The sequence below is a fragment of the Papio anubis genome, chromosome X (genome assembly GCF_008728515.1).
Source record: "Papio anubis isolate 15944 chromosome X, Panubis1.0, whole genome shotgun sequence".
NCBI classification, from domain to species: domain Eukaryota; kingdom Metazoa; phylum Chordata; class Mammalia; order Primates; family Cercopithecidae; genus Papio; species Papio anubis.
In genome coordinates, this window is record NC_044996.1 from 71,679,222 (window position 1) to 71,704,703 (window position 25,482).

A 25,482-nucleotide genomic window follows, 5' to 3' on the forward strand; every position below is an offset into this window, starting at 1 on the left:
AAGTGGATTAGGTGTTAGATATAAATGGTAAATTAGACAGAGTCTTGTCATGCCAGAGCTTATAGCCTATTATGATAAATACTTTTGATCAGATAAGTGCTAAGAAAGAAAAATGAGACATAGAATGCAAACTTCTAACAGGGTAACCAAATTTGATATGGGAGGCTTAGAGAAAACTTCCTGAGGAAGTATAGTTTGGGTTAAGTTTTGAAAGATAAGTAAGAATTACCCAAATCTCAACTTAAGTGTCAACCAACTCCTTGATTAGGCCTTCCCTGATCAAACAATCCAAGATAGCCTCCTCGTCTTTGTCTTATTATGTCACCTTGCTTTACTTTTACTAGGTTCATCACTATCTTGATATTTTATTGTTATGTTTTCTTATTTATTTACTGCCTCTACATGGTAGGGTATCAGTAAATATTTGGTAAATCAAATATGTGAGGAGACTGGGGCGTGTTTCTAGAAAGAGGGAATGGCGTGTGCAAAGGTCCTGAGGTAGATAGGAGCTGAAAGAAAGCCAATTTAGCTATATCACAGAGAGCAGAAACAGAGTCTCCCCAGATACAATGGGAAAAGTGGACAGGGGCCAGACTAGGATTTTGTAGGATCTATTGTAAGACCAATAGAAAATCATTAAGGGTTTTGCTTTTGAAAAATACCTTTTAATTCTGGTCACAGAAGAGGGAATAGATTGGAATGAGTTGAGAGTGACTGCAGGTAGATTATAGGAGTCTGATAGTAGCCAGAATGAGCCAGGATGATAATTTAGATTTGTGTGGGGGTGGTGGAAATAAAAGTGTGCTTACCGAATACAAATATGGCATTTTAAGATGATAAATTGATAAATTTTAAGACATTACTTATTTTGACTAGATCTTGTTCCCCATGATCTAGTAACTATGTCCTCTCCTAAGGCATGTGACCCAAAAAAAGGAAAATCCCCAGCTTCAAAGTTCTTTTTTTTCCCCCTAATGTACATTGAAGTAGTCATGTCATTATCATTAGAGTTTAGCAAACTAACTTTATTTTTTACTGGGTACGAACCTGAGAAAATATTGGCTATATCAAATTGATTCTTTTAGCAAGAGATTTTGTTATAGCAAAGAAATAACTTTTTCTGTAGTCACTGGGAAGAATTTTGGTAAACTTTGAGTTGTGATGGTATTTATCATAAGGGGATTTTTCCTACTAATCTTATCACTACGTTTTGAGCCAGTCTAAAGTTATATTTTCTTTCAGTAAGCTGTATTTTTGTCCATAATCATAATATGGTAGGATACTCTGTTATTCTACTTTTTTTAATAGCATGATTTGGGACAAAATGCATTTTTGAGATTTGCAGGATATGATCATTTTTTAGACGCTACTGATGTATAATGTGATAGTGTGTTCCTAAGATAAGTGCAACTTCGGAATGTTCTCTATGCTTTTCTAAGGCTTGGAGCCTGTTCTTAAACATATACTCTCTAGTCAGGAGTTAAGTCCAAAGAAAATGAACAATGATCTTAAAGCAGATGCTTGTAAACTTTTCCTTTACGAGGCATATAAACATATAACATATGTAAACTTGTTATATGTTATATAAACATATAACATATGTAAACATGTTATATGTTGTATAAACATATAACATAAAGCATTGGTTTTCAAACTTACTTCTTTTTACAGAAAATGTATTTTCTAGATAACATCTTAAATGGAACTCCCAAATGTAAAGTAGATGTAGAGCAGAACCACTGTGCTTTATCCTTTGAATGTATCATGAGGCCTACTAAAATACAATTTGAATACCAGTAATAGAGAATAGAGTGCTGAATTGTATTGATCATTGTGTCAGAATTGGGTGTTATTGAAAGATTCTGTTTGTCATATATTCTGTGGCCTTTTAAATAGCCCAGTCCTAAATTCCACTTCAGAGCCTTGGTTAATGAGCTGTATTGTTTAGACTATATTTTAAAAACATTTCTGGATCTTCTGTTTATTGAATACTTGATAAAATCAGCAGTTTATAAGGAAATCTCACTGAGGTATATTGTTCATATAGTATCCACGTAGTAAATGCTGTTTATTATTCTGCATAAATCCATTTGAACCAGACTGATAGCACACTGAAGACCTTTTTACCAAATGAACAAGACATTTTGTGTTGCTTTTCATTTTTAATACTGATTTTTATTATAGGGACATGATGACGAAGTATTCGTTCTGGAAGCCCATCCATTTGATCAAAGGATTATACTTTCAGCAGGTCATGATGGGAACATTTTTATTTGGGACCTTGACCGGGGGACCAAAATTCGGAATTACTTTAACATGGTAAGAGACACCTGTGTCTAGTTCACATTAAAACCAACTTCTCTTATATAATAACTTGGTTAATTAAAGTATACCTAGTAGTACAAAGGAACCTCTTGTCATTTGTGTTTAAATTGGTTAAATAATTCAGAGAATAACTCAAGAACTGAGAATAAGGCCAGTTGAGCCTTTCAAGATGTTAGCATTTTCTTAGGTGTTAGCATTTTCCAAATTCTGTTCCCCAGCCCTAAACTACAGATACTCAAATGTATTAAGCTTTGGAGTTAACACCTAACCAAAATCAAAAAAAGATTGATGTTTAAAATGTAATTCTCATTTATGAATTATAACAGTGACTGTAATACTTGTGTCTGCCCCTGGTAAACCTCATATGATTTAGTAATCAGAAAGTTGTTTGGCAAACATGGACTTGGAGATATGGATGCTCTTAAGATATGTCTCATACAAGCCATGGAAAAATCTGGTGAGCTATCTCTCCTCTCAGAACACCCTTCTATGGTGATGGGAATACTCATATCCTCTTAAGAATAATTCTGACTAAACATTTCTAAATTGTTGGTTGGCCTTTGAGTTTACTTTTATATGCTTTATATAGACCCAAAGCAAAGACAGATCCTCTGTCTTTTATTAGTAAAATTGATTGTGTGCTTTAATTTTAGGATGGTTATTTTAAGGCTTCATTGCATTATAACTTAAGATGTGAAGATAGTATCTTGACTTTGCTGAGGTAGTGCCTTTGTCATTTTGGTTGCATTTAGTTCTATTTTAATCTTCACAGTCACTCATTTAGTATTTCATGAGGTATGTCATTGCTAGCAATGATTGATTTTATCCATTGCAATTTGCCTCTCCCTAATTTCTTTCAGGGATTTACTGTCTCAGTAGGGTTCTGGCTACAGAAGCCAGAGAGTACTTTGGAATGTTTGTGCATCACAGAGTCCATGGTATTAGCAAGGAAAAGTTGTCACCTATCTATTATTTGAAAATTACTCTTAAGATGACTTGAGACTCCTCTGAATTTCAGATTGAAGGCCAAGGCCATGGTGCGGTGTTTGATTGTAAATTTTCACCGGATGGAAACCATTTTGCCTGCACAGATTCTCATGGGCATTTGCTGCTTTTTGGTTTTGGATGCAGTAAATACTATGAAAAGGTTAGCATATTTTAATTTTGCTGTAGAGTATAATTTAGGATTGTGTCATTCACAAATTTTGTTTAAAGTCCTCCAGTTAATAAGGGCTGTTATGTGTCAGTAGATATAAAATAAAAGAAAGTTGTCTTTCTTAGTAAAGGTTCTCAATTGTGATCTGCACTGCCAGAACATTATGTTTGGCTGTGCAGATCACGATTGAGATAAATTACAGGGTGATGAAGACATAAAAATTCCTTAGGAAATCCTTTTGCTTTGAACATATTCTCTACTGCCTTCCAGGTATAATAGGAGAGTAATTCTAATACATCACATCTTCTACTTCTCATGAATTGGGAATAGACTGCTGGCGACTGAATATGTTTATTTCTTAGGTGGCTATTTTACTTATTATTGATCCTGTTAAAATACTTTGGGAGCTAACTTAATTGGTTCTTTATGTTTTGTTAGCTGTGAATTTGAGAAAGTTTATAGAATTGTAGAGTTGGAAGAGAACTCAATCATTGAGGTCAGCTCAATAATTGTATTAATATCAGGTTTGAGTGTCTTTGATGTGATTGATATTTACCTGTTTTATCATATATATTATACTGCATCTGTCTTCATTTGAATAAAAATAAGCAAGAAAAACATAATTATATAGGTTTGTGTAATTTTTACAACTTAAATACAAATGCCCAACTGTATCTACTGGGTTGTTGCTTTAGTTCTTCTTATCATAATAGAAGAAATATGATATGTCTAAAAATTAATACAGATTATAGGATTTTGTGGAGAAAAGAGAATTACCATCTAGGTAATTCAATTCTATTCTACCTAAAGGGAGAATATAGGGCAACAAAGGACTATAAGAGTATGCAAAAAATTATCTGATTTAAAAAATGAGTGTGCTCTAAGAATGAAAACAAGTATTTACTTATAAATTCCCTGTGTATGTTAACCCACTAAAAATCTGTCATAAAGATTCCAGATCAGATGTTCTTCCACACGGATTATCGTCCTCTTATTCGTGATGCCAATAACTATGTATTGGATGAACAAACCCAACAAGCTCCTCACCTCATGCCTCCTCCATTTTTGGTGGATGTTGATGGAAATCCTCATCCCACAAAATTCCAACGGTTGGTACCAGGACGGGAAAATTGTAAAGATGAACAGCTTATACCACAGCTGGGATATGTGGCTAATGGTATGTTTCCTCTAAAAGTAAATTTAAAACATTTTGCACAATATTATACATTACTGCTGTATTCTCTATGATGTATGCCTCCTGCTAAACTCTGGAGTAGGTTATAATATGTTTCATCTTCTGTTACTGTTAATTTTCAGTTGTATAGTACTTTTAACCTTAGCATAGTACTTTTTCATTGTTTATCTCACCTGGACACAGATAAGTGGGTTAGGACAAACATAAGCATATATGCTCAAGCAGATAATGTATTGACCTATTTCTTTAGAAAACCTTATATATGTATGAACCTGTTGTTTTCTATAGTATTGAGTTGTAGTAAAAGCTTTTGTAACTGGTGGAATTCCACTGCTTATAGTATTGATATTTTAGTTTGAGAGTTCATAGTTAATTAAACTAAGAAGGTGAAACTTTGAAAAACCACAGACTGGCCAGGAGTGGTGGCTCACGCCTATAATACCAGCACTTTTGGAGGCCGAGGTGGGTGGATTACTTGAGGTTAGGCATTCGAGACCAGCCTGGCCAACGTGGTGAAACCCCGTCTCTACTAAAAATGCAAAAATTAGCTGGGGGTGATGGTGCCCGGCTGTAATCCCAACTACTTGGGTGGCTGAGGCACAAGAACCACTTGAACCCAGGAGGCAGAGGTTGCGGTGAGCCAAGATTGTGCCACTGCACTCCAGACTGGGCGACAGAGTCAGACGGTCTCAATAAAAAGGAAACAACCCCTACCCCGCAGCTGGAGGTAGCTATTTACCTATTCTCATGTTTGAAATGCAAAGAGTTATTGGGTGTAGAGTAAGCGGATGTGACTATTTAAATAACACTCGGTCTTGGGAGATATTGGGAAAGCAGAGATGAATGTGATATATGATGGGGAGATAGGAGAATAAAACATTGGAATAAGCTATTTTCTATCAAAGAAACTTACTCTCTTCTGGTTAGCATATTTCCATTATTTATTCTGCCCTCTACCCCCACATAAAATGCCTTCATATCTTACTTTGGTACTTGTAGGTTGTCTTCAGGTATGAGCTAGTAAGTTACTGATTTGCAAGTAGAATTTTGTATCTTTGCTAGGGAATTAAGGCTTGAACTGACCCTCATAGAATGAAATGCTGCACATCTTTTTATGTTCTTGCTCATAAAGGTTGTAGAGCAGGGAAATGGTATTACACATGTGCCTGTAGTTACTGTGATGATATATTTATTGCCAAGGAGAAAAGGTGTGAATATTAATTAAATGGGAGATAAACTTGAAAACAAAGGAATAAGAAAGTCTAATTTATCAGACTTTATTTCTTGTATATTTCTTGTAAGATCTGATCACTTGGTTACTCTGTCAAATCTGACTAGAGGACAAGATGAAAACCAGGGCAATGATATACTTAAGAAAGAAAAAGATTTAACATTTTCATTCAGAAATAATCATTAAGTTTCAGTGTATATAAAAAATAATTTTGTACTCATTAAAACACTAAAATGTTATCAAAAGACAATAATAGTTCAAAGATCATCATTTTGACTTCTTTCAAAAAGGAAATTTTCACAAAGAAGGATGCAAAGCATTTTAGGTATCTGTGGTTAAACTTGTTTAATTAAACCTTACTCAAAACTCTTATGGCATAGCTAGTTGCTGTTAGGCAGCAAACCTATACAGCATTTAACTGCACTGAATACCATAGACAGTTATAAATACAATGGTATATATTTATCTAAGCATATCTAGACAGAAAAGGTACAGTAAAAATATGGTATAAAAGATAAAGAATGGTATACCTGTGTAAAGCACTTACCATGGAATGGAGCTTACAAGACTGCAAATGCTGTGGGTGATTCAGTGAGTGAGTGAGTGAATGTGAAGACCTAGAACATTACTATACAATAGTGTACACTTTATCAACACTGTACACTTAGGCTATGCTAAATGTGTATAAACAATATTTTTCTTTCTTCAGTAACAAATTAACCTTAGCTTACTGGAAACACTTTTTAGGTTTTTTGTTTTGTTTTTTTTAACTTTTCGACTCTTTTGTAATAATACTTAGCTTAAAACACAAATACTTTGTACAACCGTATAAAAATATTTTTTATATCCTTATTCTATAAGGTTTTTCTCTTTTTAAAATTTTTATTGTTTTACTTTTTAAACTTTTTAAAAGTTAAGACACAAACACACATTAGCCTAGGTCTACACAGAGTCAAGATTATCAACATCCCTGTCTTCTACCTCCACATCTTGCTTGTCCCCCTGGAAGGTCTTCAGGGGCAATATGGAGCTGTCATCTCTTATGATAACAATACCCTTTTCTGGAATACCTCCTGGAGGACCTTCTTGAGGCTGTTTTACAGTGCAATTTTTTTTAGTAATTAAAAGTAGTACATTTCAAGATGATACGAAGTATGGTATAGTGCATACATAAAACAGTAATATAGTCGTTTACTACCAAATATTATATACTGTGCATAATTGTGTGTGCTATGCTTTTATATAACTGGCAGTGCAGTAGGTTTGTTTGTCCCAACATCACCACAAACATGTGAGTACTGCATTGCACTTTGAGGCTATGATGTCACTAAACAAGAGTTTTTCAGCTTCATTATGATCTCGTGAGACTACCATTGTATATGTGGTTTATCTTTGACTGAAATGTTGTTATGCAGCACTTGATTGTATTTTTAAAGATGAGAAGGCCCTCATAGTAATGTCTAATTTGGGAGCATTGGTTAAGTCAGACACATAAGCTAGTACATCAAAAATATTTAAAGTTTTTAATAAAATGTTTCATTTGATATATACTTTATTTTACATTTAATCCTGTTTTTAATCATTTGTGTAGAAATTTATAGGTTGTTTTTACTATGTTTAAGGTGTACTAAAATGTAAGTAATTTTGGGGCTTTGTATCTGGTCTTATTAAGGTGATGGTGAGGTAGTAGAACAGGTAATTGGGCAGCAAACCAATGACCAAGATGAGAGCATTCTTGATGGAATAATCAGGGAGCTGCAGAGAGAACAAGACTTGAGGCTAATTAATGAAGGAGATGTTCCACATTTTCCAGTTAATAGAGCATACTCTGTTAATGGTGGTAAGTATTTTTATACTTGTAAAGGGTGTAGTGTATGTACTGTAATTATTTTACTTTTCCCAAATAATTACATGGAAAATATTTTACCTTTATAAATAAAAACATTTTTATTAATTTGCAATTTTGATATCAGATATATCAAAGTCTCATAATCTCATCATTTGTGGGTAAAATGACTTAAGGTCTCCTGAGAAATTCAGGTGATGCATTTTAATACACTGTCTTCTTTTTACTCAGTAATTTATCTGTAATCTTTACATTTGTTTTAAGAAGTGAAGTGCTACAGTATGTCTAGCCCTCTTGTAGGGGAACAAAACTTGTATACAGTTTTCGAAATTAAAACTACCTTAAGTTTAGAAATTACTGCCAATTCCTCTTTTGTGGAGAGGAAAGCAGAATACCATGCTCCTCTCTTGAATTAAAAAAAAATACACTGAAGACAAGAAGCTGTCTTAGGGAATACAGATGCAGCTTCTGAATTGACTTATAATAGTTTGATCTTAATACCAGTGGAAGTTATTGTATAATTAATTATCTTAAAATGAATATTCTATCCTTAAATGATATTAAAATGATATCCTATCCTATCTTTTACATTAAACGTGAAAATGAATATTCTATCCTTAAATGATATTAAAATGATATCCTATCCTATCTTTTACATTAAACGTGCCAGGGCATCTGAGTTTTATATAAATCTTAGCTTTTATCAAGAGCTATTAGTTTTATCTTCAAATGTAGTCATCTTATGAGATTTTTTTTTCAGATTTATTTCTTTTCATATATTTGTAACTAGAGTCATTTATCTGTGTAACATTGCATTTTAGATTTCATAGAAATGAATAAGGTGATTTAAATTTGTGGTGATTCACAGAGTATTTTACTAATTTCCTGATTTCTTCAATATCTCATAAAATTAAAAATATTCATTTGGGTTACTTGAACACCTAACTCAGATAAGCTTTTCTGAACCTGGAACAAGATAACAAGTGGGCTGATAATCCTATCTATCCAGGCCCTTTATTCCTGAGACGTGAAACTTTCTCAGAGCCCTGATTTAAATATCCATTAATGAAATCAGTATTCTGTTGTACCTTCAATACTAGGTTTCTGTGGACAAATTAGAAATGACATTAGTCAAGAGACCCCACTGACTTCTATTGGTAATATTCATTTGTTTTGAAATTTTTCTGACCTTTAACAGTTGGATGTTTCAGTTTCCATTTGTGTTTTATTTGAAAATATAAGAAAAATAACATGAACCTTTCTGGAGTATTAAAAAATAAAACTTCTGTTACTTTGTTTTCTTTCTTTGCTCCTCAATCTTGAAAATGAAATTTTGATTTAAAAAAATAATTATTTATACTTTGAATCTTAACATTTTTGAAAGTTTTATTGATGCTTTATCTAGAAACACTGTAATGGAGAGAATAAAGATAGAATTTAGATCAAAAAGCTGCTTCCTGAACTAGCACTAATAAGCATTTGTGAATCTCCAAATCATGTTGAATACATTTTTTTATATTCTGTGAGCATTTAGTAGATGTCAGATGTGAAACTACTTTGAAAAAAATTAAAATAATTATAGAAATTTTAAACATTTCTCAATAAAAGTGCTTGCTTTATTTATAACAATATGAAAAACATAAAGGAGGGTACAGAAAATATAGAACAAAGGGATAGCAATTCTTATAGCAGTACTATCTTTGAATCTACTCTTTTATTTAGAGCTGTGTTCTGGAAAACTGTGGTGCCTTTGCTCAGAAAGTGACAATTTTCCTTGTTTTTGTTTTAGCTCTGAGAAGTCCAAACATGGACATATCTTCTTCCCCAAACATCAGGCTTAGAAGACATAGTAGTCAAATTGAAGGTGTTAGACAAATGCATAACAATGCTCCTCGGAGCCAGATGGCCACTGAAAGAGATCTCATGGCATGGAGCAGAAGAGTGGTGGTCAATGAACTAAATAATGGGGTTAGTAGGTGAGTCAATAAGGTAACATTTAGAAGAAAATTTAAAGCTTTATTCTTAGAAAGTGAATTGAAATGTACTATGTTAGCCTAGTAAATGAGGTATTTTAAAATATAGTTTAGTCATGCATTAGTTTTTCCATATTATTCCAGTGAGTTCACTCCATAACAAATAATGATTATCTTCAGCTTTGTGCTGAATGCTTTGGGGAATATTGAAAATGCAAAACATTATCTCTGTTCTGAGTTTATAGCCTAGATTTGAAGAAAAGAATACAAGTAGTATTAAGAACTCATGAGGTCTTACGTAATTAAATATGTGAGTGATATATGGACCCTAACATTTGAGCAACCTGGGAGTACAATTATTTGCTAGATGCTAGTGCTTAGAGTATCTTTAGAAATGTCATTTAGGTAGACTTCATTGGATGAAAGAATTTCATTAGGATTAATTTCAAACTTACAATCCTTATTCGTATTTGTAAACCCTGAAATTTGCTGTAATAACAACTTTCAGATACTCCACAGCAACTGGAAATAGATTTAGAAAAGAGAAAGGACATTTACAGAGAATATGTACAATTCATTTTAATCAAGTATCTTCCTAACCAAGCTTTTACCAGATCAACCAACAAGTAGCAAAATTAATTTGGTTTCTCCTTTTCTTCTGCTTTCTGCTATAAGAAGGCAGCAGTAATAAGAAAAAAGAAAGACATAATTAACTTGTGTCTTTGGAGTAAATGATTATTTACTCAAAACATTGAAAGCAGAATGGAAAGCAGGGACTCAAAGACATTTGTATACCAGTGTTAAATGTGACATTATTCACAATAACCAAATGGTGGAAACAACTCAGTTGTCCACCAACAGATGAACAGATAAACAAATTGTGGTATATGTACAAAATGGCGTATCATTCAGCTACAGAAAAGAATGTTGTGATACCTGCTACAACATGGATAAACATGCTAAGCAAAAGAAGCCAGAGACAAAAGGACAAATATTATATGATTCCACTTATATGAAATATCTGGACTAGGCAAATTCATAGAGACATACAATAAATTAAAGGTTTTCAGGGGCTAGGAAGAAGGAGAAAATGGGGAGCTATTGCTTAATGGTCACAGAGTTTATCTTTGAAGTGATGAAAAAGTTTTGGAAATGCTGATAATGGTTGCACAACTTTCTGAATGTAATTAATGCCACTGGATTATACACCTAAAAATAGTTCAGGTGGCAAATTATATGTTTAAAAGTATTTTTGTTATCTGATTCTTAGATGATTGGTTTTCTTTTTGATGATTTTCTGTTACTTTGACCTTTGACTTGTTATTAGGGTACAGGAAGAATGTCGAACTGCAAAAGGTGACATAGAAATCAGTCTTTATACAGTTGAAAAGAAGAAAAAGCCATCTTATACTACTCAAAGGGTAAGTATAGTTTTACAATACTTTGGGATACACTATTTGCAAATATTTGTAGATAATAGGCTTTTGAGAGGCCGCAGTTATGTATTAAGAGACTATTTTAGTAGGTATCTGCATATAAGGCACCTACTTTTTGAGCCACAAATTGAGATATATGATTATTATTAATAACAATAAAGTTATAAGTCCAGAGTGTCCCCCCAAATCGAGGACATGTGGTCATTGTAGGGATAAGATATTTGTATTAAAATAACCATTTTTATATGGTCAAAGTGGAACCTTAAATATATTATCAGATCACTAATTAGAATGTAAAACAAATGATCCAGATATCCTAGGCCAGAGATTGACAAACTATAGCCCATGGGCCAAATCAGTTCTGCTACCTATTTCTGTTCATTTTTATGGGAACACAACCATGTTCACTTATTTATATCTTGTATATGGTTGCTTTCAGGCTGTAAGACAGAATTGAATAGTTGTAACAGAGATTGTATGACTTGCAAAGCCAAAAAATATTTACACTTTGGTCCTTTGCAGAAAAAGTTTGCTGATCCCTACCCTAGACCCATTCCTGGCTTACCAAATCATTTAGGAGCAAAACATGATCTGTATATTGTGATGTACTATAGAAAGAAACTGCTAAGCAGAATGCTCTCAGGTACACCAAATGTATAATTTTGTTCCCAAATTTAACCATAGTTTCTGTAGAGTGTGGTAATTTGAAGAGTCTAGGATGATTTTGATGTTGTTAAACAAATCTAGGTAATGGACCCTGATTTTGAATTTTTTTTTCCATAATTGCTAAACAGAAATTTAGATAAATATGAAATGGGTATCTTCAAATATTAGATCATTTTGATGTTTGCTTTCTTAACTCTTAACTTTTATTGTTAAGAAATTAACTTTATTTTGTTAGTTTTTTTTTTTTTAAGAGATTTTTGAATGACTCAGAACAGTGATTTTTATTCTTTTTTCCTACTCAGCTGATTTTATCAAACATCAGACTTGACTGAGACTAACGGACAGGGTACTTAGGTCTGTAGATATTTTTGCTTATGTTGAAAATGTGAAACATTTACATACACTTTTAAACTTGTTGGTTCCTAATTACATTCTAGGATTGCAGCTTAGCTAAATGGAATGTCAATAGTAATGTTTTGTATTTGTAAAGGTTAGAATAAAATAGTTTTCACTTCAAATTTTAGTTGTTAAAAATTAAATCTCTATTTTGACCTTTTTACTAAATGAATATACTGCTAATTCTTGTTATAACTACAAGTAAGTTATCCATAGTAACTCAATTTCTTTTCTTCTATATTGTCCACAAATAGTAGAAATAATCCTCAGTGGGATATAAGGGATTAAGCATGGCATGAATTTCTGTGCGTCTGTGTGCCTTCGATGAAGAGTCAAATTCTAAAATATTTGAAGAGATTTATTCCGAGCCCAAAATGAGTGACCAGTGGTCTGTGGCACAGCCCTTAAGAGATCCTGAGACTCTGTGCCCGAGATGGTTGGGCTACAACTTGGTTGTATACATTTTAGGGAGACATAAGACATCAATCAATAGATGTAAAATGTATATTGGTTTGGTGCAGAAAAGCAGGACAACTGGAAGGTGGGTAGTGGGCTTCCAGGTCAATTTCCAATCCAAGATTTTCTGACTGGAAATTGGTTGAAAGAGTTTTTATCTAAAGACCTGGAATGAATAGAAGGGAATGTCTGGATTAAGATAAGGGTTTAGATAGCTGGGCATGGTGGTGCATGCCTGTAATCCCAGCTACTCGCAGGCTGAGGCGGGAGGCTGAGGCAGGAGAATTGCTTGAACCTGGGAGGTGGAGGTTGCAGTGAGCTGAGATCGCGCCATTGCACTCTAGCCTGGGCAACTAGAGTGAAACTGTCTCAAAAAAAAAAAAAAAAAACAATGACGGTTTGTGAAGACCAAGATTCTTTATTATGCATATGAAGCCTCCAGGTAGCAAACTTCAGAGAAAATAGTTGTAAATGTTTATTATCAGACTTAAGAAGATGCCAGACTCTTACTTGATTCTCTCTTGAAGGGGATCCTCTGCACAATGTAGGTTTTCCCCCACAAGAAACAGCTTTGCAGGGCTATTTCAAGATATGGCGAAGAAACATTTGGGGTTAAAATACTCTGATTCCCCTCCTTATCTGTCATGTGATATTATGCCAAAGTGAGGTTGGAAAAGTAAAGCCATGTTATATAGAGTTAAATAAAACCACTCTGATGGGACTCTATGGTTTGTAAGGCATGATTCTCCAGACGCTTGAGATAGGAATTTGAGCAAGAGAAGAAAAAAGGAACAGAGTTTAGATTTCAGTTCCAAAAATTAAATTGTTACTTTTTGTATGTAGATTGTTTTGAGTCCTTTCCCTTCTGTTGTTAGAAGTAATCTAAGATTTATTATTTCATTTTTATTTTAAACAACTCTCTCCTGGACCTAGTTTTGTATTTCAGAGGTGGGGGGTTGGAGATTGGACTAAATTTATTCTAAAGATACTTTTTAACTCTTAAGAATCTTAAGAATGCTGTTGATGAAAGAATCAAACTCTGTAAAATATTTGAAAAGATTTGTTCTGAGCCATATATGAGTGACCAGTGACTGGTCTCAAGAAGTAGTCCTGAGAACATATGCCTAAGATGGTCAGGCTACTGGTTGGATTTGTACAATTTAGGGAGACAAGACATCTATCAGTATATGTAAGACAGTACATTGGTTTGGTGCAGAAAGGCAGGACAACTCAGGGGGGTGTGGCAGAGGAGGTTCCAGGTCATAGGTAGATTCTAAAATTTTCTAATTAGCAATTAGTTGAAAGAGTTAAGTTATTGTCTAAAGACCTAGAATCAATGGAAGGAAATGTCTGGGTTAAGATAAGGAGTTTTAGAGACCGAGATTCTCATTACGCAGAAGAAGCCTCTAGGTAGTTTTTCCACAGAGAGTAGATAGCAAATGTTTCTTTTCAGACTTAAATAAAAGTGCCAGACTCTTGGTTGATTCTCTCCTGGATCAGGAAAAAGGCCTGGAAAGAGAACGGGATTCTCTACAGAATGTTGATTTTAAGACAGCTTTACCGGGCTATTTCAAGAAATGACAAAGAAACATATTTGCGGTTAAAATATTTTGATTTCTTTCTTTCTCTGTTGTATGATGTTATGCCAGAGTCAGACTGGAAAGTTAAAACATATTATATAGGGTTAAGTAAAACCCCTCTGATGCGACTTCGTGGTTTGTAAAGCGTGGAACCTCCCCTCCCATGCCCACCCCCGCAGAAGGCCTCTTAGATATTCTAGATCTTTAGAATATCTAGAATAAAAAGTATCTAAGAGGCCACCCCCGCAGAAGGCCTCTTAGATAGAAATTTGGGCAAGAGAAATAAAAGATCAGAGTTTAGTCTTCAATGTTAATCTAGAATGAACAAAAGTGTAGATTATTAAATCCACTTATATATCTTAGCACTTTAAAAAAGTTTTCTAGATTTTTGAATAACTAAATAAATACATATTATATATACACAAATGTGACTGAAATGTCTTGCTTCATCCTATAATAATTCTGAATAATGTGGCATATGTAAATTATGAATGGGCAAATTCTTGCAACCCAGACATTTCTTTTTTTTTTTTTTCAAGAAGTGAAACAATTTTATTTTACAGTTGGCTTTAAAATCACAAAGACACTTACTTTTTTCATATAAAAACATTAGTACAGATACCTGTACTTTCTAGAAAATGATTATATAGACATCTCAAAGAAAAATGTACACCATTATATGGTTTTAGTGAGGTTGCTTAGAAAAAACTCAAATCTGGACTGATACTTAAAACATACCATTCCACTACCATTCTACTGATGATTAGTATCATCAGTATGTCTTCCAGCATTATTACGTATTTGATAATACATACATAGGCTGGCTTATCACTTAATGTTCCATTGGTTCATCAGCCTTTTCTGCTGGTTCATCAGCAGGTTGAGCAGGCTGTGCCAGCTGGCTTGTCACTCAATGTTGCATTGGTTCTTCAGCCTTTTCTGCTGGTTCATCAGCAGGCTGAGCAGGCTGTGCCTTTCTCTGTGGCCTTTCTTCAAGACCTTCCAGGAATGGAGACACATCATCATCATCATCATCATCATCATCATCATCATCATACATTGTAAACTCCAAATTTTTACCAGCATTTCCAATGGGAACGTTTTTGTAGTTATGTCCTGTTCTGCAGGAATTGTCTCTCTTAAGGCATGCAGACCATGTTTAACCAGTTCATTTGAATTGTATTCCATAAATTTGCACATATGTCTCTCCAAGTAAGTACAAGCTGACTGAGAACGGGTCCCAGTGGACATAGCTCTGTAGTCAAAATAGTCAGCAGATGGCCAAGTTTGGAAAATGCGAGGCCCATATCAACATACCCAGCAATAAGTGGCCCAACACCATATGGTCTCCAGTCGTATTGTTGTGTTGATATTTGGGTCTTGCTTCCAATTAGAGATACAAGAGAAGACACAGGAAGTTGTCTATCGGATACAAATCTGGAATCGAAACACTCCTGGCACATAAAATTACATAACAGTCTACCATCATCAGTAAGCCCTGCAGTTGAGATATTAATATGGTTGTCAACATGGAGAATATTTTCTGATGAGCTGCAAGCTCCGATGGTGCCCTTTTCAATGCAATCAATAGTGCATGGGTTTTTTATTTCAGACCAACTGTGGCTGAACCTTGTTTAACAGCTTCCATTGCATAGTCAGTTTGATGAATCCTGCTCCAGACAATGATATCATTGTCATACTGGTTTCCAAACGTGGTTCCGGCACAGGTCTGGTTGCAGCCTCTGGCAAAACTGAGGATCAAGGAGTTGCTGCCTAAACTATCACTCTGCAGTGTACAGAGAAGTCTGTGGGACTTTGCAACCCAGACTTTTCAGCACTATCTTTAATTTTATCACAAGGTTTACAAAATAGGAGAGTGATCAATATTTAGTGGAAAGTGGGTTGAATATGTATAAATATAGTTATATGTTGGCTTTCTTTGGGGGAACTTATTCTCATCTCCTACTCACCCCTACCCCCCACCTAATTTCCTTTATATATGTTCCCTGTGTGTTTACTGAGATTTTCCTTTTTTAAAATTTATTATTATTCTCTTTTGCAGAATGATTATGAGCCTAGCTGTGGGCGTTCTTTACGAAGGACACAGCGCAAACGTCAACATACTTACCAAACACGGTCCAACATAGAGCATAATTCACAACCTTCCTGTCAAAATTCAGGTGTACAGGAAGACTCAGACAGCTCCTCAGAGGTTAGATATATACTATTATTTATTTGATGTAGTTTTTTGTTTCCCAGTTCGTACCATCCATTTGGGTTTAAGGGTCACTTCTTTAATAGAAAATAATTTTAATTATATTCTTGTAAGAGATTTGTTCATTAATAATACATTTAGTAGGTATATTTGGGCATATTTAATTCCTTTAGGTGTCTTCTTGGATTTGTACCTCAGATGCTGTCTTTGTGAGGGTATCAAATATGCCAGCAAGAGTTTGCCTTTGACACAGTGAAAAAAAGAGTTTAAGAGGAAATCAGCCTAGAAATGGAAAGGAGCGAAATATAAAGAACTTTAATAAGTTCCACAGTTTCAGAACTGTTTGGCTATCTAATCAACATAATTACACATTTTTTGTTATTATTGACTTCACCTCTCATGGAGATCATTGAGTGTTGATTTTTCTCAGATCTACCTTTTTCATGGTAATGAATAAAGAGTGTAGCTTCTTTTCATCTTGTTCTTCTGTTCTCCAGTCTTTTTGTTCTCTTAACAGCTTTCATTGTTAAATGCATAATGAAGGTTTAATCATGCATTGACAATATATGGTACTCTCATTCTCGTGCCATTCCCAGTTCTTTTTTGTGGCGTTTTTTTTGAGATGGAGTCTTGCTCTGTCCCCAGGCCGGAGTGCAGTGACACGTAGTTGGCTCACTGCAACCTCTGTCTCCCAAGTTCAAGAGATTCTCCTGCCTCGGCCTCCCCAGTAGCTGGGATTACAGGCATGCGCCACCATGCATGGCTAATTTTTGTATTTTTAGTAGAGCCAGGGTTTCACCCTGTTGGCCAGGCTGATCTTGAACTCCTGACTTCAGGTCATCTGCCCGCCTCGGCCTCCCAAAGTGCTAGGATTACAGGCATGAGCCACTGCACCTGGCCCCATTCACAGTTCTTAAACTGTTATCAAAGATGTCCTCCATTCATGCCCCACCCCCACCCATATGAAATCTTGATCTTAAAAGAATGATCACTGTTCAGGAACTGATGCTCCCCCCACCCTTTTAAAAAAAAAAGACAAAAACAAACAAGCAGAAGACAGAGTCTTGTTCTGTTGCCCAGGCTGGAGTGCAGTGGCTCAATCTCAGCTGACTGCAGCCCCCACCTCCCAGGTTCAAGCAATCCTCCTGTCTCGTCCTCCGAAGTATCTAGGACTACAGGTGCATGCCACCATGCCCTGCTAATTTTTGTATTTTTAGTAGAGACAGGGTTTCACCATGTTGGTCAGACTGGTCTCGAACTCCTGACCTCAGGTGATCTGCCTGCCTTGGCTTTCCAAAGTGCTGGGACTACAGGGATGAGCCACTGTGCCTGGCCTGATGCTCCCTTTTAAATGTAATGTGATAACAGCATTATGGTTGTACTTCTAAAACAAATCCTAATCTTAATACATATTTATGGTTAAAATGGTTTTTTTTTGGTTGATGTGCATCAAACTAATGCTAAGAGTATAAGGCAGTGGGTGAGGGTATAGATAAAATAGGAAGTTAATTATTGTCTAAACTGGAGATTGTGTACACGGGTTATCTGTTCTCTCTACTGTATTTAAAATTTTACATAAAAAATATAATTAAAATTTTTAGTGGAGAGTAATTATATTAACTTGATAGAGACATATAGGCATTTTTAAAACAATGTTTCTAATGTATTTAAGAGGGTTATATTTGGACTTAAAAAATCTATTGAGTCTTTGAAATCATAAAAAGATGTTTTATATCAATAAGATAATGATGCCAGAAATTTAGAAATACCTGGTAGACTTAGTTGTGAGTTACAGATATACTTAGAACAATAATTATGTGCATTTTAAGGAGAGTATTTTTTGAGGGCAGAATTCAAAAAATGCTGTAAAATAGGTAGTGGTTTTTTAACTAGAAATACATTAGTTGGTAATATCCATATATCTTAATTGCTGGCTCTTTGTTGTAGGAAGACGAAACTGTTGGCACAAGTGATGCTTCAGTAGAGGATCCTGTTGTTGAATGGCAAAGTGAAAGTTCTTCCAGGTAGTTTTAATGATTTCAGTTTGGTCGAATTTATTGAACAGTTTTAATATGAAATTATGTTCTTATAGGAAATTGGTAAAATCAGAATTAAAATAGTGTTTTATAGTAGAAAAGGTACTGGCTGGAAGCCGAGAGACCTGATGTGATCTTGGCTCTCCCAATATCTTTCTGACGTCACTGTGGGCCTTTTAGTTTCTTCATCTACAAAATAAGATTCTTTTTAAATCCAAGATTCTACATCTTGGCAATCATATTCACCCTCTGCATAATGATCTTTCAGTCAATGACGGAGTGCATATGACGATGGTCCCATAATGAAGCTGAAAAATTCCTGTCACCTAGTGACATCATACCCATTGTAACACTGTAGCACAAAGCATTATTCACGTGTTTGTGGGGATGCTGGTGTAAGTTAACTTGCTGAACTGTCAGTCATACAAAAGTTTAGCATATACAGTTATGTACAGTATATAGTACTTAATAAACAACTATGTTACTGGTTTATTTACTATGCTATACTTATATATTATTATGTTTTCTTCATTTCATTTTCGATTCTTTTAGAGATGGTGTCTTGCTATGTTGCCTAGGCATACCTGGAACTCCTGGGCTCGAGCAGTCCTCCCACCTCAGGCTCAGCCTCCTGAGTAGCAGGGTGTACAGATGCACACCAATATGCTCAGTTTATGCTATACTTTTTGTTGTTATTTTAGAGTGTACTTGTCGTACTTGTAATAAATTATTAACTGTAAAATATCCTCAGTCAGGTCTTCCAAGAGATATTCCAGAAGAAGGCATTATTATCATTGGAGATAAAAGCTCCATGTGTTTTTGTCCTTGAATACCTTCCAGTGGAACAGGAAAAGATGTGGAGGTGGAAGACAGTGATATTGATGATCCTGACCCTCTGTAGGCTTAGGCTAATGTTTGTGTCTTAGTTTTTAAATAAAGTTTTAAAATAAAATTGAAAAAAATTAAACCTTAAAAATAGAAAAAAACCTTATAGAGTAAGGAGATAAAGAAAAAATTTGCCGAGCGTGGTGGCTCACTTCTGTAATCCCAGCACTTTTGGAGGCCGAGGCGGGAGGATCACTTGAGGTCAGGTGTTCGAGACCAGCCTGGCCAACATGGTAAAACCCCATCTCTACTAAAAATACAAAAATTATCCAGACGAGGTGGCGGAGGCCTGTAATCCCAGTTACTCAGGAGGCTGAGGCAGGATAATTGCTTGAACTCGCAAGGTGGAGATTGCAGTGAGCCGAGATTGTGCCATTGCACTCCAGCCTGTGCGACAAGAGCGAAACTCTGTCTCAAGAAAAAAAAAAAAAAATACGGCTGTACAATGTGTTTTAAGCTAAGCGTTATTACAAAACAGTCAAAAAGTTAAAAAAAAGCTAAAAAGTATAAAGTAAAAATGTTACAGTACGCTAAGATTAATTTCTTATTGAAGAAATAAAATTTTTAAAAATAAATTTAGTGTAACCTAAGTGTAGTGTTTGTAAAGTCTTCAATAGTGTACAGTCATTTTCTAGGTCTTCACATTCACTCACCATCACTCACTGACTCACCACCAGCAACTTTCAGTTCTATAAACTCCATTCATGTTAAGTGCCCTATGTAGGTATACATTTTTAAAAATCTTTTACACCACATTTTTACTGTACCTTTTCTATGTGTAGATATACACTTAGTATTGTGTAGATATATACTTAGCATTGTGTTAAAATTGCCAACTGTATTCAGTACAGTCACATGCTGTACAAATTTGTAGCCTTGGAGCGATAGGCTCTACTATATAGCATAGCTGTGTAGTAGGCTATACTGTCTAGGTTTGTGTAAGTATACTCTGTATGATGTTCACACAATGACAAAATCACCTCATGATGCATTTCTCTGAAAGTATCACCTTTGTTAAGTGACACATGACTGTATATGTATTTATTTCAGTTTTAAAATAATCCCATTTCAACATTTCCAAGAATAAGATGCTTTTTTATTTTGAAGAAGCTTTTGTGATTTTGGACGGGATTTTAATTCCTTCTTGGATTTAATGAAATCCAAGAAGGATTTCATTAAAATTACTAAGATAATGATTGAAATTCTATATTGATTTTCTTTTTTTTTTTTTTTTGAGATGGAGTCTCACGGTCACCCAGGCTGGAGTGCAATGGTGCGGTCTTGGCTCACTGCAATCTCCGCCTCTTGGATTCCAGTGATTCTCCCCTCTCAGCCTCCCAAGTAGCTGGGACTACAGGCGTATGCCACCACACCCGGCTAATTTTTGTATTTTTAGTAGAGACAGGGTTTTGCCATGTTGGCCAGGCTGCTCTCGAACTCCTGATCTCGTGATCCACCCACCTCGGCCTCCCAAAGTGCTGGGATTACAGGTGTGAGCCACCGCGCCTGGCTGATATTTTTTCTCTTAAGTTAGAACAAAATCCAGCCATGTCATTTATAATGCTGTTTGATTACAGAATGATCTTTCAATTATTAAGTAAAACTACTCCTTTTCTGTACTTAGGTATCCATAATTTTGATTTATTTACAGTGATTCATCAAGTGAATATTCTGATTGGACAGCAGATGCTGGAATAAATTTACAACCCCCAAAAAGACAAACCAGACAGACAACACGGAAAATATGCAGCAGCTCTGATGAGGAAAATTTGAAGTCCCTAGAAGAAAGGCAAAAGAAACCTAAGCAGACTAGAAAGAAGGTTTGTAACTTTATGAGTTATTTTGTTTTTGTTATTTTTTGTTTTTTTGCCTTTGATACTTAAATATTTAATAGTAACATTGACTTTTCTCTAAAAATAACATTTCATCTGAGAAAGTAAGTAAAAGTAGTTTCACTTCAAAATGTAAAGAATTTTTGAAATTTTTCTGTTACCAAAGGTAGAGGCTAGAATGTTTCATTACAATTTGTTATTCAAACATATTCACAATCATTTGTTAAAATGTGGCAATGTCCTAAAATAAACTACTGTCTCACAAAATTATTATTCTTGTCACCTTTATCTGACAACATTTCTTATCTGACAACATTATTATTCTTGTCATGTGGTATTTTGAGTCCTAATTTTTAACATTTTTAACTTTTAACATGGAAGAGTATGATAAATTGTATAGGACTCTTCCTCCATTCCACTGTTTTTTGGTGTTTTTATTAGAGAGATGGGATCTCGTTATGTTGCCCAGAGTGGAGTGCAGTGGCTATTCACAGGCATAATCATAACACACTGCAGACTCGAACTGCTAGGCTCAAGCAATCCTCCCACCTCAGCCTCCTGGTTAGCTGGGACTACTGTTGTGTACCACTGTGCCTGGCTTACCTTTATGTTTTTATTTCATCCCAGTGACAGTTTCTTTTCCCTACTATAAATTGATTTAAATGATTTAAAGACTTGGTTTATGTAGTTATTATAATTTTAACTTCAAAATTGATTATAGACACATTCTGTAGTCTTTTGCTTTAGTAGACATAATTATTTTCTAGATTATCACTATTTTATGGGCAAAAACTTATTCTTACATTTGAATTCATGTGGTAGTCAAGAGACATATGTAAAAGTTATGGTTTTCAGGTAGTATATAGTGTCAGGTTATTACCTGTCAGTTAAAATTTAGTAACGGGATTTTTTTATTGGCAGAAAAGTTGTATGTAATAAAGCAAAATCATTCAAATTTATATACGTTAGGTTTCATTGTATCCTGAAATTTTTAATCTTCTCTGCCTACTATTTTTCATACTATTGTTTATGTGTTTTATGTATTGGAGAACTGTGTTTTATACATATACTGTTCATGTTTTTATGTTTTAGAAAGGAGGACTGGTTTCTATGGCAGGTGAGCCTAATGAAGAATGGTTTGCCCCTCAGTGGATCTTGGATACTATACCCCGACGTTCCCCATTTGTTCCACAAATGGGAGATGAGGTAATTGTTACCTGTTATAACCTTTTTCTGTGTAGCCTCAAGAGCACTAACTTTAATCAGTCTGAATATATTTATATTCCTAATTCCATTATAATAATATATACAGTATCTTATCTGCTCTGCTTAATTATATATTTCTTGTGGAAGGTGATTGAACAGTATTAATCTTGGTATCCTTCGTAGGGCCTGGCACAGTAGCTTCAGTCTATTAGATGCTCATTGAATATGGAGATAAATTAATCAGCTTATGAAGTCATGAAAATAATTGGCTTTATTTTAATCTGAATTGCCACTTAGTAGAATTGAGTGGTATTTTGAGTCCTCATTCATGTTCCAATATTTTTTTTAAAAGAAAAGTTCAACCTGAAAGAAAGTACACAAGAAGGTATTTACTCCTTTAAATGAGTAGGAGAATGTAATTTTGCAAACAGGTCTTTCTTTCTGAGTCTGTGATTGACAAGTATAGCCATATTTATTATTGGCCAAAAATTAATCAAAATTCTACCTGGTAAAAAAATTTCATTTTATTTTGAAATTTAGTATTATTTTATAAAATAATAAAATAATATTGGAACATTAGAACTCTTTTTGGCTTGGATATTGTCTGATATACTAATTTTTTTTTATTGATTCAATGTTTTTACACAGTTTTAAATTTAAGAGTGATAGTAGAAATGTAATACTGTCACTGCAGCAGCAGAAGGAGCAAAACCTTGCAAATTGACTCTAAACATTTTGGGAACAATAAAAATTTTACAAAACTTTTTTGTAATTGCCTCTTATAGAGATCTTATATCAGAGTAGCTATCAAATAGCCTTACAAATAAATTATTACCTGCTGATTATCTTTAGATATTTTTAAATGTTTCTTTTGATGTTTTCCTATAGGTATTGGATTTCTGAGTAATGCTTGTTTGCATAATTATGTTAATAAATATTTTCTGACGAATGCTATACTTAAAAACAGAGAACTTGTAAAATGTTATTGGCATATCTCAAATCACTATTTCTTATAGTTATTGCCTGTTTTTATTTTCTGGAGGCAGAAGAGGAGTCATGTTTAATTACCTTAGAAAACTTTATAGAACAAAACAAGGATCTATACACTCTAGGATCTGATGAGACTCCTGTCTAAGGACCATTTTTCTCCATTCTTTGGTTGAATTCCTTTTCCTCTATGTTGTTAAACTTACTATATCCTTATATGCTTCAAGACTAATGTATATGAGGTGAAGACAGTTCTTCAGGTAATGAGGAAGATGTATGTAAATCAGACAATGAATATGTAGAGAATGTTTTTAAAGAAATTATAAAGGCAAACATACACTTTTTATATAATTCATTTCTTAGTGGCAACATTACTTTTTACTTCATCTTACTATTAAGCCTTTATTGTCTTGCCTAGATATCCCTACCCACAGATCATTGCTTCTTAAAATTATCATTTTCAAGGTCTAATTCAAATACTAACTTTTCCAGGATGTTGTCCTTGTTTTTCATTGACCAGTTCCTCTGTCCTCATAAGCTTTTCTACCTAAATTATCTTTCTCTTCTGATATATAATATATTCTACCTTGCGTTATAGTTATATATCCACATGTGCTTCCATATCCTAGAGGAAATGTGTTTATACCTTATCACAGCATCTAGTGCCTATACATAGATGTTCAATGATCAGTATTTGTTGAGTTCAGGAATGAATATATAATAAAGGATATCTTAATGTCATGTGTATTATTGGTTTTTAACCCTTACAATTATTTTATTTACTAATTTTATTTATTTATTTATTTATTTATTTATTTTGAGACGGAGTCTCGCTCTGTCGCCCAGGCTGGATTGCAGTGGCCCGATCTTGGCTCACTGCAAGCTCCGCCTCCCGGGTTCACGCCATTCTCCTGCCTCAGCCTCCGGAGTAGCTGGGACTACAGGCGCCCGCCACCACGCCCGGCTAGTTTTTTGTATCTTTTTAGTAGAGACGGGGTTTCATCGTGTTAGCCAGGATGGTCTCGATCGCCTGACCTCGTGATCCGCCCGTCTCGGCCTCCCAAAGTGCTGGGATTACAGGCTTGAGCCACCGCACCCGGCCTATTTACTAATTTTAAACCTTTTTTATTTTCTGCTCAAATTTTTAGCTATTAGAAATTCTAACTTAGTATTGATTGGTAGAGTATGTTAATGTATTTTAGAAATCTCATAATATGGTATTTTTTTGTTACTTTCTTCTATTTACTTATCTCTATCACTACTTTTTTTTTTTTTTTTTTGACCGACTCTTGCTCTGTTGCCCAGGCTAGAGTGCAGTGGAGCTATCTTGGCTCACTGCAACCTCTGCCTCCTGGGTTCAAAGCAATCCTCCTGCCTCAGCCTCCAGAGTAGCTGGGATTACAGGCGTGCACCACCATGACCAGCGAAGTTTTGTATTTTTAGTAGAGACGGGGTTTCACCATGTTGGCCAGGCTGGTCTCGAACCCCTGACCTCAGGTGATCTGCCCGCCTCGGCCTCCCAAAGTGCTGGGATTACAGGTGTGAGCCACTGTGCCTAGCCTCTATCACTGCTTTTAAACTTGAGGAAAAGAAACTTTTTGTAATAAATACAGAAAACGATAGTAAATGGTGGCTTAAAGAGCTGAAGAATTAAGTAATTGAATTCATTTTCCTTTCATAATATGCCAGTTCTGACATGAACTCCTGTAACAGGCAACTTTTAATTTGCCTTGAAATTACTCCATTTACTAACCTGTGATTTATACTGTTTATATGAAATGTGTAGACTGAATATTAAAATTTTGATAGAGTGTCAGTTATAATTTGAAGTATAGTATAGCTGTCCTTTGGTATCCACACAGAATTGGCTCTAGCACCCCTTGCAAATAACAGAATCTACAAGGACATTATATAAAAGGCCTAGTATTTGCATATAACCTATGTAATCCTCCTATATACTTTAAATTATCTCTATATTATGATACCTAATACAATGTAAATGCTGTATTAATTGTTGTTATACGATACTGGTTTTATTTGTATCATCATTTATATATTTAT

At 34.6% G+C, this 25,482-nt stretch overlaps 1 protein-coding gene and 1 pseudogene across 4 annotated transcripts in view; one reads left to right on the forward strand and one right to left on the reverse strand.

Moving 5' to 3' along the window:
* The window catches only part of BRWD3 (bromodomain and WD repeat domain containing 3), a 136,124-nt gene that overhangs the window by 78,972 nt on the left and 31,670 nt on the right, over positions 1 to 25,482 (forward strand). For 3 of the 4 annotated variants that reach the window (XR_004180854.1, XM_031660963.1, XM_031660964.1), the window contains exons 15-25: positions 2,185 to 2,319; positions 3,344 to 3,472; positions 4,433 to 4,658; positions 7,580 to 7,747; positions 8,854 to 8,910; positions 9,543 to 9,729; positions 11,054 to 11,147; positions 16,323 to 16,472; positions 18,423 to 18,499; positions 21,048 to 21,216; positions 22,321 to 22,434. Coding sequence is in view for 3 of the 4 variants with exons in the window: in XM_031660963.1 (XP_031516823.1) it covers positions 2,185 to 2,319; positions 3,344 to 3,472; positions 4,433 to 4,658; positions 7,580 to 7,747; positions 8,854 to 8,910; positions 9,543 to 9,729; positions 11,054 to 11,147; positions 16,323 to 16,472; positions 18,423 to 18,499; positions 21,048 to 21,216; positions 22,321 to 22,434 (1,506 nt within the window). In the remaining variant the exon portion in view is untranslated. The remainder of the gene's footprint in view (positions 1 to 2,184; positions 2,320 to 3,343; positions 3,473 to 4,432; positions 4,659 to 7,579; positions 7,748 to 8,853; positions 8,911 to 9,542; positions 9,730 to 11,053; positions 11,148 to 16,322; positions 16,473 to 18,422; positions 18,500 to 21,047; positions 21,217 to 22,320; positions 22,435 to 25,482) is intronic. The other variant, XM_003917932.3, reaches the window with a different exon arrangement.
* LOC103880786 lies at positions 15,171 to 16,219 on the reverse strand (annotated as a pseudogene).